Raw genomic sequence first — 13,457 nt, forward strand, 5'->3', positions numbered from 1 at the left:
ACTGTGTCCATTTCTAGAAATAGCCCAACCAGTGCTTACCCGGCAAAATTGTCAGTTCTTGAGCAGGAACCGGCTTTGTGCAAACGTGTGACTTTCCTGCCCTGGGGTTAGACTTTGGCTGTTTGCCTCGAGATCCCCAAAGTTAGAACATGTTAAACAAGAAAAGGAAGAAAAAAAAAAAGAAGAGAAAGAGAGACCGAGCACACTGATTTTGAAGTATTGCGCACAGATCAGAGAAAGACACGTAATTCACATTTTGTTGACAAAGGGCAAACAGCTGTTGCATGATATTGCTAATCGTATTAACCTTTAGAGGTATAAGAAAATCATTCAAACTAATAGTAATACATATTGATAAAAATGAGCAATGCAGACAAAGACAATCACGTTCCTGTTGGCCATTAAATGATTGAAAATAAAAATATGAGGCAGTTAAATGATTGTGGCTAGTAAAATTGTCCATACTGTAGTCTCGGCTGCATTGCTCATGTTGCGACAGAACAGTGGTCTTGTGCAAAAGTTGCCATATGTGAGCCTTACACTTACAGTTTTCCTTCCCATCATTTCCTATTAGGGTGTAATAGGGGTTATAAGGATGCCTTTTTGCACGGCAAAGAAGAGCCATGGGTGTTCCGAGGAGGTCTGACAGGAGAATTACAGGTATTGGCTCCAAGCAGCCCCTCTGAGAAATTGATACATTCATTTTTTTGTGAAAATTGACCTTTTTGTTGTTCTAACACTACAGGCATAGTTGCTCGTCTATGGCACTGCAAGCTCCTGCGAGCGATCGCTGCGCGTGGCGCGTTTGACGTGAAACGTGTTCGCAAAGTTGCAGGTCTTCTCAAACCAGTAAAACTTGGAGGCAGTTGTCACTTTGTTAAATACAAACACTACTACATTAGTAAAGGAGTTTTGGCTACCTACTGATTCTAAAATATTTCTCTCTGATAAGGTAATGTTCTTTAAAGCCTCCTTCATGTTTTACTGGTTTTTAGGAGACAAGCAAGTACTTTGTGAAGACTAAACTCACTGAGAAAGAAGGAAACCCCTGTCTAAAGTCTTGGCCCTTGTTGGAATCTTTCTGGGCAGCCAGATTCTGTGTGCTGCACAGACCAGAAATGCAGACAGAATAAACAGGAGTTTCTTTCTAGCTACGTGAGAGGTTGGCCCCAGTTCTGCGTACATCAACAAGCAGTTGACGTGAATTGTTCGCGATGAGTTTCTGGTCTTAAAAATGCTTTCAAAACTGGATCGCTCATGTCAACAGTAAAAGAAGTTTTGGCAAATGCTAGGTTGATCAACAGATATGAAGAAATTACTGTTAATATGTATAAATACAAAAGCATTCTTGTGACCAGAAGACTTAACCGGTATTAATTACTATGGCAAGCAAGCAGGAGTTTTCTCCTCTGTGGCCAAAGGGCAAGTGATTGTATTCTTTGATGGCAGGGTTCTCACTAGGCTATTTGAGTGTCTTTTTTCAGGGAGAGCCTTTTTACCCTTCATAAATCTTTAAAAAAAATTAAAATTTGACTTGAGAATGAAGCTACAACGGAGGAAAACACAACTTTACACAATTTGTCCCTCAAAAAGCAGGAATATAATGTAACTTCCATGGTCGTGTTATTGCACCATGGAAAGTTTTCCTTCTGCACCTGACCCTTACGCTATAATTAGTATGCAAAGAATCCTTGTGAGAACTCTGAATGGCATTTGGAACTGTAATACCATTACAAGTTACAACAAAAAAGATAATTTTTCTTCATCTTTGCCTTGCATGTCCGCGCTGTATGGACTGCGAAGCAAAGATGCGTCTGCCTTTTCACCACAGGGGAGTTGTATTGCAGTGTCATCATTAAACTTTTCTGTGTTCTCCCACAGCAACAGTCTGGGTTACATTACTGACGTGGTTTTTCTGAATGTTCCTCTCCTACAGAGACTGTTACCCATCGATGGTGCAGGGGACTTGTTCCAGCAGAGAGCTCCCGAGTCTCCACAGTCTTCTATCTACATCATACGCCCGTACTTGCACACTGATCAGGTACGCTGTTTATTATGCTCTAACATGTAGTTTGTGGATAATGTTCAACTACATTTGATTACCTAGAAAAATATAGAGTTGCAGAAGTGGCGTTGTGTTAGCAGACTTACCCTTAATTTTAATGATCTGAGATCAGCTGAGTTCTGTCCAGCTGTGAAATTGAAAACACACTTTATATTTTATGAACTCATTTAGCTTTCATACAATTCAATGAAGTCAATGACCTATTCAAGAACACTGAACCTGAAAACTAAAGAAAGAATGACATGTTTTAGGTTGTTGTTTGTCTTACGTGAATCACTGAATGAACTGAAGAGATCACAGCTGTTTTTACAGTAGTGAGGGCCAAACACTCAGCCGTGGTGTTGTACTTTGCAGGATGATGTGTATGAGGTCTGTAGAAAGACGTGTGATGATGGCCTGGATGGAACAGACGTGTTTCCAGATCATCCAGCTCTCATCGGAGACAAGTTAGTAGTGATTCTTTTTCTTCTTTCTTTACTCATCCTCTTCTGAGGTGCACTGTGTGAAGTTATGTCACCATTACTTTCTGTCTTTCATTGCGTAGTGATTAGTTCATCTTAATGACAAAGTATAACAGTATGTAGTGCAGTCAGAAATGAAAGATGTACTGGATTCTATAGCCTTTAACTATGGCTTATAAGAAAGTTGAGTATGGAGGAAGAAAAGCCAGTACAGATAGCTTAACGAACACAACCTTGAGATGAAAATGACCTTGAGATCAAATAAGTAAAGCTGGTACAGAGACATTAAGGAACACAATTTTCCTTTGTTCACTACACAGGCTGGTGGGATCGTTCCTGACCCTGAGCCCGGAGTTCTGCTTCGTGGCGCTCGATGCCAGCGAGAAGGTGTGTGGGTACGTGGTGGCAGCTCTGGACGCTAAGGACTTCTACAAGAAGTTTGAGGTGGCCTGGCTGACCGACCTGTGCAACAAGTACCCCAAACCCAAGGCAGAGGGGAATCTGTCACCCGCTGAGGTATGTGTACTTCAACATTGTCATCAGTCAGCCTTTATCTGTATCACACCAGTTCTGTGTTAAATGTTTGCACACTAAATTTGTAGCTGATTGATTTTGAAATAACCCTATGGAGAAATGTTAGCTTCTTTGAATCATTTAAGATATCCCTGACAGTGTGATATCCCTACTGAAAGGCTGGATATTGTGCAAAATCGGTGTTCAGAATTGTAACAGGGCCCAAACACATCTACAGGCTGATGTTGTATACATATATACATGACGTGCAGGCTACTGCAAGGGGTCGCAGTTCTTAGAGCAGGACATTAAGCTGTAGTCCACTATTCATTGTGCTTGTCGAAAAGATGTGGGGGAATTTTCCTGTTACAATGACATAGTGTCTGTCTTCTCTGTCACAACCAGGAGATAAGTGAGCTAAAACTGGATCAACATACTTTCCTTTTCTTATTTTACAAAGTGCCATTGTTCTGCTTGCAGGAGATCATCAACAGTTTCCACAACTACAAGGTGTACCTCCCCCCGAACCTGTACAAGAGGTTCCCCTCCCTGCTGAGAATGAGTCTGCTACCTCAGTTTCTCATGGACGACCCTGGTGTGGCCAAGAACATGATGGCCTGTCTGTTCGCTGCTCTGAAGGCAAACGGTACGTTAGTTCTCTAGTCCCTAATATCTGCAGTAAATACCATGATTGCTGTTGATGGTCATCTGTGTTGGTGGTTACATGTTTAGAGTTACAACTTTTGCTCCAACACAAGAGAATTGTTCTCACCTACAGCTTTCGACCAGTCATTCTGGTCTTCATCAGTAGGCTGACCTAGTGAGACTTGACATGTGGCTTCTCTGAGGAAGACTAGGGTGACTGGTCGAAAGCTCAAGTTGAGAACCTTTCCCCTTTGTCAGACCAAACGTTTTAACTTCAAACAATTCCTTCATGTGTTGGTTCCCTGTCATTCAAGTCATATTTTGAAAGTAAACTTTGGTGAAGAGATTTCTCTAAAAAAAATTATTTCCATGAGGAATTTTGGATACCATAGCATTTGTATGAGAGGGAAAGAGATTTGCGAAGGTAAAATACTAACTAGCCTCCTGCTGTCTTTTCACAGGCTCCAACGGTGTGTACTGTGAAGTCAACATTGGAGACAAGCGCATGCTGGAGTTCTACACCAAGATGGGCTTCTTTGATGTCCCCATGCTAGACGAGTACTCAGAGGAAGTTCTCATCCTTGGCAGATCCTTCTAACAGACGAAGCAGACTGCAGTACAAGATGACACGTCTTCTTCACAAAGCCAACGACTTCAAAATATTCCTTCTGAATTTCCCTACTTCAGACTAAATCCTCTCAGTTGCTGTGCTCCGATCTGTTTAGTCAATAAAGTCAATGATATTGTTTGGTACTACATGTGGTGGTGAAGTTGGGTTCGCAGCTTGCTTGTGTTATTCCCAGGGACATCTGTACACTATATCTTCACTGAAGGTATTACGATAAGTTGGGATCAAGTCCCAAAAGAAGAAAATGTTCTTCTAATTATGTTTTTACTTTGACGGCTTGACTTTCTTTGTAAGACTTAGAGAGACCCACAGAATTGCACATGAAAGGAAAATGCCAGCTATATTCTATCGTAATATGCTTGGAGACAAGCAGTAAATGATTATTGACAATTGTATCTTTTCCCTGTCACCTTGGTCAAAATGGAAGTGCTGTTTTCTGTTATCATACATGACCACTTCATGCAGTCGCACCATTATGGTTTCTGAATACTGGTGCATATTTTCTAGATTGCTTTGTTTCTTTGACAATAGTGTTACATGTTGTGACTAGTTTCGTGACTTTGTAGGTGTTGAAAATGCTTCAACATTTAGTCTTTATTTTCTACCATTCGTTACAGAAATAAGAATATTGCAGTATTCTTTGCATTGTGTTACTTTACCCTTTACACTATGACTCGATCCGTTACACTTTTTTCATTTGTGGAAATATTTCCAAAGGCCAATTAAGAAGAAATGCTGTAATGTGAGTAAATCCAGAGAAGGATGTATTTATTGTCGACCAATACTGATCCCAGACAAGTATTATTTTTATGAAGGCAATAAATGTTGATAGATTTACTGGAATTGTTGTTACTATGACAAAAAGGACAACATCCAGAAAAGACTTGATGTGCAGACTTAGAATCTATTCTTTGCCTTGCAAGAACAGTATTTGGTTCATCACCAATAAAAATGCAATAAAAGTGGTGATCTGTGTGAGTCTTTTAACTAGTTTTGTGTTAACTTATTTACATTCCTATCAACCAGCAGTAACAGGAATATGTAGTGATCAACTAAGTTGTATTACATCATATCAAGAAGTTAATTCGAAATGTGACTTTCCAATGATCTGTAGCGGTAGTCAAAATTAGTTACAGGTCGTACTGTTGCAAAATAGTTAACACTGATTTCAAAACTTACTTACCATCGAGTTAGTAACTCGAATATGGGTAGCATGAAGTTCTACAGATGTGCAAGAGCAAGGGTAGCAACTAAGTAACTATCAGTCATAAGGAAATTATTTTATGCTGCATGGTATTCGATATTTTAACTCCAGAAAAAACACTAGCAGTAGAGCTGCTGCATGGATTTTACAGGAATTAATTTTTATGAAGCTGTTGTAATCTACAAACGATATTAGATACACAGATAGTACAGATCAAGCAAGGGTAGTCAACATGGCAAGTCAGGGTTTTAAAGACAGTGCCACCTGGCGGCCTAAGTTGCATTGCAAGTTTTAAGAGACGGTTCCATTATTTTCGTAGGGTGTTGCTGAAGTGTGGAATGAGCTAGCGAATGGCAAAATTAGATCAATCTTCGTAGCCTATAAATTTTCACAGAAATAACATAACTATTTCTGAAAATTTTTACTACTTACAGGTGAAGGCAAATTACGCGATGATTTAGATTAATTTTAAGAAAGAAAACGATAGTCTCTCCCTAATTAAAAATGGGCGCGTCCAAAACCAACATGGCAGTCGTTTTGACAAGACACTTCGGAAGTATTTTCTTGTAAACGCCGAGAAAAGCACTTGGAAAAGAAAAATAAGTCCTTAAAATGGCTAAATCAAACCTCAGACAGGCGGAGAACACCAACGGATCTAGCGAGGCAGTAGATATGCACAAATTCTGCCTGAGCTGGTTGAAAAACCGGGAACTCGGGCGCAGGCGAGGGTGCGAGGCGAGTCGTGCTCAGAGTGATTTTATTGGTAGGGTCTACCCCACGTTACAGCGGAGACACTGGCCCGGTGCTCCTATCGTGGAGGAGAGCAAGAGACCACACACACACGGAGCCGTCTTCAACCTAGAGTTCTCCCCAGATGGGTAAGAAAGGGTTTTATTGTCTGAAAATGAACCAAAATGTGTAAAAATTATTTATGCATGTGTTATACACGCACGCACGGACGACACATGCGCACGCCATGTGCGAGTCTCCGTGACAATAGTACCATATTTTACGTCATCTCTTTATGAAAATTTTAACCCTGAATACCAAAAATATTGTAGTGTCAATAAGTCACGTTTTAACTGAAACTTATTGTAGAAAAGAATATGATTTACTTCCAAAATCCTGACTCCTTCCTGAAATTATTCCCCCATGCATCCAACCACTATAAATTGACTAATATTCCTGCTTGCTCCCTGCCAGATAATAATGTCCTCTGAGACTTTCAAGTTCACCCCATTTCCTGAGTCTGACCTTTTGACCTGTCATTCTTCCTGCCAATCCCCCACCCCACCCATCCAACCAACCAACCCTATCACCAACCTACTCCGTCCACACATACAGACACAAACCCACAGATCAGCCACCCAAAACAATACTAGTACTACTGTTGCCGTTCCTGGAAGTAACAAGAATGTTTACATTTTGTTTTCCCACATGTAAAACATGAAAATACATAAAATGCATTGCCTCAAAAATATGCAAATAGAGACATTAACCATACATCACAGGTGTTTTTATGTTTATCTTTTTTTTGCAGAAGGAAAACATATTGTTTTTGCTTGGTGTCTTCTTCTTTGGTTGCAAAAAAATAAAGTCATGACATGGACCAGATGTCTGTCACCATGGTAACGTGTTGGATTTATACATTATCTAGCAGGGCAGGGCTGGGGAGTAGTCCCAAGCCTATACCATATACTAGTGCATGTATTTGAGTAAGGATAAACAGAGTAGTAATTTGTTGGGCTAGACCAGGTGAAGGTTAAGGTACAACATACTTACTTAAGTATTATACATTTGCTTTGCAAACACCATTTTTTTGTTCCATGTGTAGGAAGGTTCTGGCTGCAGCATGTGAACACACAGATGTCCTCCTGTACGACCCACTGACCACCAGACAGTTCCACAAGATGGAGAGGGCTCACCTGGACTGTGTCAACTGTATCAGGTCAGACAATAAGCTGATTCATAGTTCAGACTGCATATTACGAGCAGTGGGATGCATTGTGGGGTATATGTTATAAGTTGAGGGTCGAAGAATGTTAGACATCCAGGTAATAAATATAAGATACCATCAAAAAACAGTTACTAGAGTGTAACTCAAGCAACTGGATATAATTTTGGAAGTGGTCAGATGTCATCCACATGATCAAGTAGCATCCTTTTATCAGTGACACTGGCTCTCAATAAGACTGAAAGCTCTAACTTCTAAGCGCCTCTTTAAATTGAAGTCACTATAATCATCGAAGTCCAACCCATCCATCCCTCTAGCTGTCTATATACTGTATTGCATTGAACAATATGTATATATATATGATGTGCATTTGTTCCAAATGTAAATTTAAAACAACTTGATAACATCACTTAATACATGTAGACACAAAACTAAGTTATAACCTCTCTATGTTCCATACATTTTTTGCCCAAAAGGTTCCTAGATGCCAGGATGTTTGCCACGTGTTCAGACGACTGCTCCGTTTCACTCTGGGATCTACGCAACCTCAAGCAAAGCATCTGCCAACTCAAGGGTCACACCAACTGGGTGAAAAACATTGAGTACTCTCGGAAAAGTGGACTGCTGTTGACGTCGGGATTTGATGGAAGGGTTCTTACATGGGATATTAACAAGTAAGTACTGGGCTCAAAGTACTGGGTGCATCTGCACTTTTGTTGACTGCACCCAAAATTGGAGCTGTACACCTAATTTCTGACTGAAAAGGCATATAAATGCACGCGTTCAACATTAAAACTGATAACTCTCTGAGACAAGTATTTCCTGCTTATTGAGGGGTAAATTCCAAGTGGTCAGACATGTAGCTTCCTTTTATAGTCAAATTTTTATTTCTTGAAAAATTTATGAAAAAAGTAAGGGAGCTAAATCACAGCATAGGGGATCCAAATGACAGTGTAGGACTAGGAGGCCCCTACTAGTATGCTCCAACAGCATAGTAAGAACCCTGACCACGGTACATGTAGATTACAAAAATTGGACTCCCCTAGGCTGTGATTTCTACACTGTCTTTCCAAAAGTCAAAATTTCCAATTTCTTCTTGACCCAGGTACATGGAAGACGGGTGCTCCCACGAGCGGGTGTTCCACACCCATGGGCTGATGCGGACCCGGCTCACCCCCGACGGATCCAAAATGGTCATGTCCACCGCCATGGGCTACCTCATCGTCATCCACGACCTTGACCTCTCCAACATGGCCGACGACCTCAAGTTCTTCAACGCCGCCAACTACATGCGCTGGTAGTTCGGGATTTTTTATATCTGTACATCCATATTGTGTATGGTTTGATTTTGGTAATTCTCTGTACCCCTGATCCTCTTTTGTTCATGTACAATTTGTATTATCAAATGGTGTCGTATAAGCACACATGGGCCGGGTGCATGAAACGCAGGACGACACAGAAATAATTCCTTCATTCATCTTTGTTAGAAATACCCACCTGCAGTCTGCAGAGACATTTTCAATATTGCAGAAGAAAAATTATGCAACCTGCAATTTTGCAGACAGAAAAAAACAGGCTGGGGGTTCAAAGGGGTTGGCATAATATTCTTTTAAGAGCTGTTGTGTTTACTACTGACTAATAAAAATGAGCAATTTTGCTTGTAGTCTTCAAATAGTTTAAAATGCTTGCCAAAATTCAATTTTGCATATGCCATGGGTTCAGGTTCGGACTTTATTTTTAAATTTTGACATTCTGCAATATTGCATAACACTGAAAAAAAGGATTTCTACCACTGTTTATTCCTTCAGGTACCACATCGAGCAGGCGCCGAGCGTGGCGGGACAGGACGCGGACGGGGCGTACTTCCGGCTGGCGCGGAACCGGGTGGAGATCGTGACTGACTTTGTGCCTGCGGAGAACTACTGGTACATCACGTCGCTGCAGGTCCACCCGCAGGGCTGGTGCTCGCTGTCCAGGTACACCAGCCCTGACGACGACTCTGAGGTGAGGGCTTCTTGTAGCCTCCTTTGCAGTCTGTACAAATTTTGCCTTTGGGAGGCTTAGAATCACACTTTATGTAAATACACATACAATGTATTTCTCAATTCTAATATGATGCCTTGACGCAATGCAGCCAATTGGGCTGCCGTTTTTGAAGCAATTTTACATGCCTTTTGTGACATCAAATTGAAGCTATTCTAGCATGAAGCACAACAGATTAGAAACACTGGGCCCGGTGTGAACTGTCAGTCAAAATTAGTGTCTGAGTGTATGTCTGTGAAATTTTTTAGAAAGTACTCTAGTACATTTATTTTGCATTCTTAGCAATTTTAACAAGCTATGGGATAAGTCTGTTGTACCACCAGATGAATTGTAGGCTGACAAAGTAGAAAATGAACTGCACAGCAGATGATGATTACGAAGCAAGTCTAAGCTGCAATTTCCAACACAACAAATTGGACTCACCCAAATTTTGGACTGTACAACTCCAGTCTTTGTCAAGGAATGAGCAATCCACTGCTTCCGTGACGTCACGCAGATAACACGTGACTCCATGAGCAGTGGATTGCTCATTCCTTGACAAATACTGGAGTTGTACAGTCGAAAATTTGGATAAGTCTAATTTTTTGTGTTGGAAATTGCAGTTTAAACTTGCTTCATAATGATTTCTACCAACACAGATTAACTTTCAAGAGCAGATGATGATGATGTCTCTGTTTGTTCCTTCACAGTGGACATGTGTACACGACCTGCAGGACTCTCCCAAACAGAAACCGGGCGTCACAAACGGACAAAAAATGCCGCAGCACCAGACGCGGCCCCGCCTCACGCACTTCATCGAAGAGGCCAACGTCGGCAGAGGCTTCATCAAGGAGCTCTGCTTCAGTGACGACGGACGATTGGTTTGTTCGCCGTTCGGGTACGGCGTGCGGCTTCTCGCCTTCGACCCCAAGTGTAGCGAACTCTGTGACTGCCACCCCGAGACACCCGTGCAGTTGTACGAAGTGAAAACAGTGGTGACGCACGCGGACACGGTTCTCACGACAAAGTTCTCCCCGATTCACTGTATGCTTGTCTCAGGCTGCCTGAGCGGGAAAATATGTTTCTACCAGCCGACCCTATGATGTCAGACTGAACAATGGTGCAACACGGGTCGGATCTACATGTACCTTTAATAGTGATGTTATTTTGCAAGGAAAAATTACTTCTCGGGTTGTAATCAAATGAATTTTGAGAAAATTGCTCAAGTAGCAATCGTTTTAGTCTGTATAAAAAATAAAAAATAAAAACTTGTTTCAGTTTTACAAACCTGAGTGTCAGCTACATACTGCTGGAAATGTCAAATAAGATTTTTGTACAATCTTGAAATGGTTTTCCAAGTTAAAACAAAGTTGCCTGAAGTGGCACCAAGTGCTCTTTTGTACTGGTAACTAGAATCAAGAAAATTGTTGAAACATATGCTGCTCTACAATCAACTTAGAATTTTCAGCAGGTACATGTACTACAAATTGACCTGAATTTGTATGGTAGTTTAGTTCATTGACGGCTGTTTTGGAGCCTGATTGAATTAGAGACTTCTGTAGGCAGAAACGTTCAGAATATTTCACCCACAAACAAGAGTTGATTTCAGACCAATCAGTACTTTTGTATTATATATAAAGCACTACCAGAACTGCCAAAACCAAGTGAAATAACAATCATTATTGGTCCACAAATACAGACTATTACTTAGTATGCCATGCCATACAAATTAAGGACAGCATCACTGGTCCACAATTGGTAATGTCACCCTTTAGCAGAGCGTACTGCGCCTGCACGAAACCCATTATGCACTTGGCATAGCACTTCAGCAGAACGTCTCATTTAAGATTGTATTTAAGGATAACATCCTGTCTATAGTTTTCAAATGTTGGGTCGGAAAAGATGTGGTCTGCAACAGGCAAAATTCTGATGCAACGAGAATTTATACCTCTTTTTACAAGGTTGGTTGTCTTTTGACTTCATGATGGGGTTATGTTGACCTGGACATGTGGGAATTCACAATTTGCTAAAACTTTGTAACTTAAAGGTTTAAAATACTTGTAGTCTTTTGTAAAGGACTTCAATGTTACATTTACTGTTATGGAGGTAGAAGAACCTTGGAAGTGTTGTGGGTTTGAAAATGACATTCGAAATGAAAATGTCCAAATAAAGAACTCACATGATTTTTCATGACATGAGCAGAACTCGCCCTTTTTGTATGGAGGCCCTCTTGACTCTTGTAATGTTATTTTTTAGTCAGAATAGCCACAGCTACACAGACCCCAAAATGAACTACAGTACAACGTGTATGTACCACTCAGGTTCCTATGATGGTATCATTGATTTCCTGTAAAAATCTGAAAGCCAAGTAATCAAATTACATGTACCAGGAGTCTAAAATTAGGATAGTCAAGAATGACAATCCTGCATCTCCTAATGAAATCTCTACTCAGTCTCTACGGACCACAGCAGTTTCTCTTAAGTTGTGACGTAGTGGTGCAGCCCGTACTTGTCCTGTTCGATGAGTCCCGCACAGAGCCCCAGCACGAACTCGTACGCGTACATCTCTGATTTTTTATTAGCAGAACTTGCCATTTTGTATTCCTACTCTGTATCTGCTAACCCCAGCAGTTTCTCCAAGGTTGTGACGTAGTGGTGCAGTCTGTACTTGTCCTGTTCGATAAGACCCTCACAGAGCCCCAACACAAACTCGTATTCATACTCGTACATCTTTTGGATGCTGGCCAGAACACTGCTACTCGGCCTCCGCCGCCCCCAGCAGTTTCTCTAAGGTTGTGACGTAGTAGTGCAGCCCGTACTTGTCCAGTTCTATGAGTCCCGCGCAGAGTCCCAGCACAAACTCATACTCGTAACAGTTACTAGTACATCTTTCTGATTTTTCATGAGCAGAACTTGCCATTTTGTATTTCTACTCTGTCTCTGCCGCCCCCAGCAGTTTCTCTAAGGTTGTGACATAGTGGTGTAACCCATACTTGTCCTGTTTGATGAGGCCTGCACAGAGACCCAGCACAAACTCATACTAATTATACTCGTACATGATCTTTCTGATTTTTCAAAAACAGTGATCACTCGTATTGCTACTCGGCCTCTGCTGCCCCCAGCAGCTTCTCTAAGGTTGTGACGTAGTGGTGGTACTTGTCCTGTTCGATCAGAGCTCCAGCACAAACTCGTATTCATACTCGTACATCTTTTGGATGCTGGCTAGAACACTGCTACTCAGTCTCTGCTAACCCCAGCAGTTTCTCCAAGGTTGTGATGTAGTGGTGCAGCCCATACTTGTCCTGTTCGATCAGACCCGCGCAGAGCCCCAGCACAAACTCATACTTGTACATCTTTCTGATTTTTTGTGAGCAGAGCTTGCCATTTTGTATTGCTACTCAGTCTCTGCCATCCCCAGCAGTTTCTCTAAGGTTGTGACGTAGTGGTGCAGTCTGTACTTGTCCTGTTCGATAAGACCCTCACAGAGCCCCAACACAAACTCGTATTCATACTCGTACATCTTTTGGATGCTGGCCAGAACACTGCTACTCGGCCTCCGCCGCCCCCAGCAGTTTCTCTAAGGTTGTGACGTAGTAGTGCAGCCCGTACTTGTCCAGTTCTATGAGTCCTGCGCAGAGTCCCAGCACAAACTCATACTCGTAACAGTTACTAGTACAGTCAAACCTGCCTATAGTGGTCACTCAAGGGACTGGCCAAATTTGACCACTATGGCCAGGTGACCACTATAGAGAAACAGCCGGTTAGTTGACCCCCCTCCCCAAAAAAAGGGACACATGCTTTGAGTACCAACAGTGATGTCTTTATTCTGAAACATATGAATACATACATTTGCAAAGGTACACCCCTTTTATATGTACATGTCTTAGTTCAATAATTTGTTGTTCTTTTGCTTTAGTTGTACTTTATTTTGTACTTGCTTGAAAAAAATAATAAATACAGAAATA

General features: G+C 41.4%; 2 protein-coding genes across 3 annotated transcripts in view; both read left to right on the forward strand.

Annotated features, from left to right (window-relative positions):
* LOC109471441 (protein O-GlcNAcase-like) overlaps positions 1-5,277 on the forward strand; it is a 14,731-nt gene extending 9,454 nt beyond the window's left edge. For both annotated transcript variants that reach the window (XM_019770753.1, XM_019770754.1), the window contains 6 exons: positions 575-660; positions 1,937-2,041; positions 2,420-2,511; positions 2,847-3,042; positions 3,520-3,685; positions 4,146-5,277. In XM_019770753.1, the coding sequence (XP_019626312.1) occupies positions 575-660; positions 1,937-2,041; positions 2,420-2,511; positions 2,847-3,042; positions 3,520-3,685; positions 4,146-4,282 (782 nt within the window). In that variant the 3' untranslated portion in view covers positions 4,283-5,277. The remainder of the gene's footprint in view (positions 1-574; positions 661-1,936; positions 2,042-2,419; positions 2,512-2,846; positions 3,043-3,519; positions 3,686-4,145) is intronic.
* A 757-nt stretch (positions 5,278-6,034) lies between these two features.
* LOC109471470 (DDB1- and CUL4-associated factor 10-like) lies at positions 6,035-11,987 on the forward strand. The gene is made up of 6 exons (XM_019770800.1): positions 6,035-6,394; positions 7,351-7,464; positions 7,947-8,144; positions 8,576-8,767; positions 9,279-9,474; positions 10,203-11,987. The coding sequence occupies exons 1-6, from the start codon at positions 6,129-6,131 to the stop codon at positions 10,593-10,595; spliced, it is 1,359 nt and encodes a 452-aa protein (XP_019626359.1). The 5' UTR covers positions 6,035-6,128; the 3' UTR covers positions 10,596-11,987.
* The last annotated feature ends 1,470 nt before the right edge of the window (positions 11,988-13,457 follow it).

The sequence above is a fragment of the Branchiostoma belcheri genome, unplaced genomic scaffold (assembly GCF_001625305.1).
Source record: "Branchiostoma belcheri isolate BF01 breed outbred unplaced genomic scaffold, Haploidv18h27 scaffold25, whole genome shotgun sequence".
In the NCBI taxonomy this organism is placed as follows: Eukaryota; Metazoa; Chordata; class Leptocardii; order Amphioxiformes; family Branchiostomatidae; genus Branchiostoma; species Branchiostoma belcheri.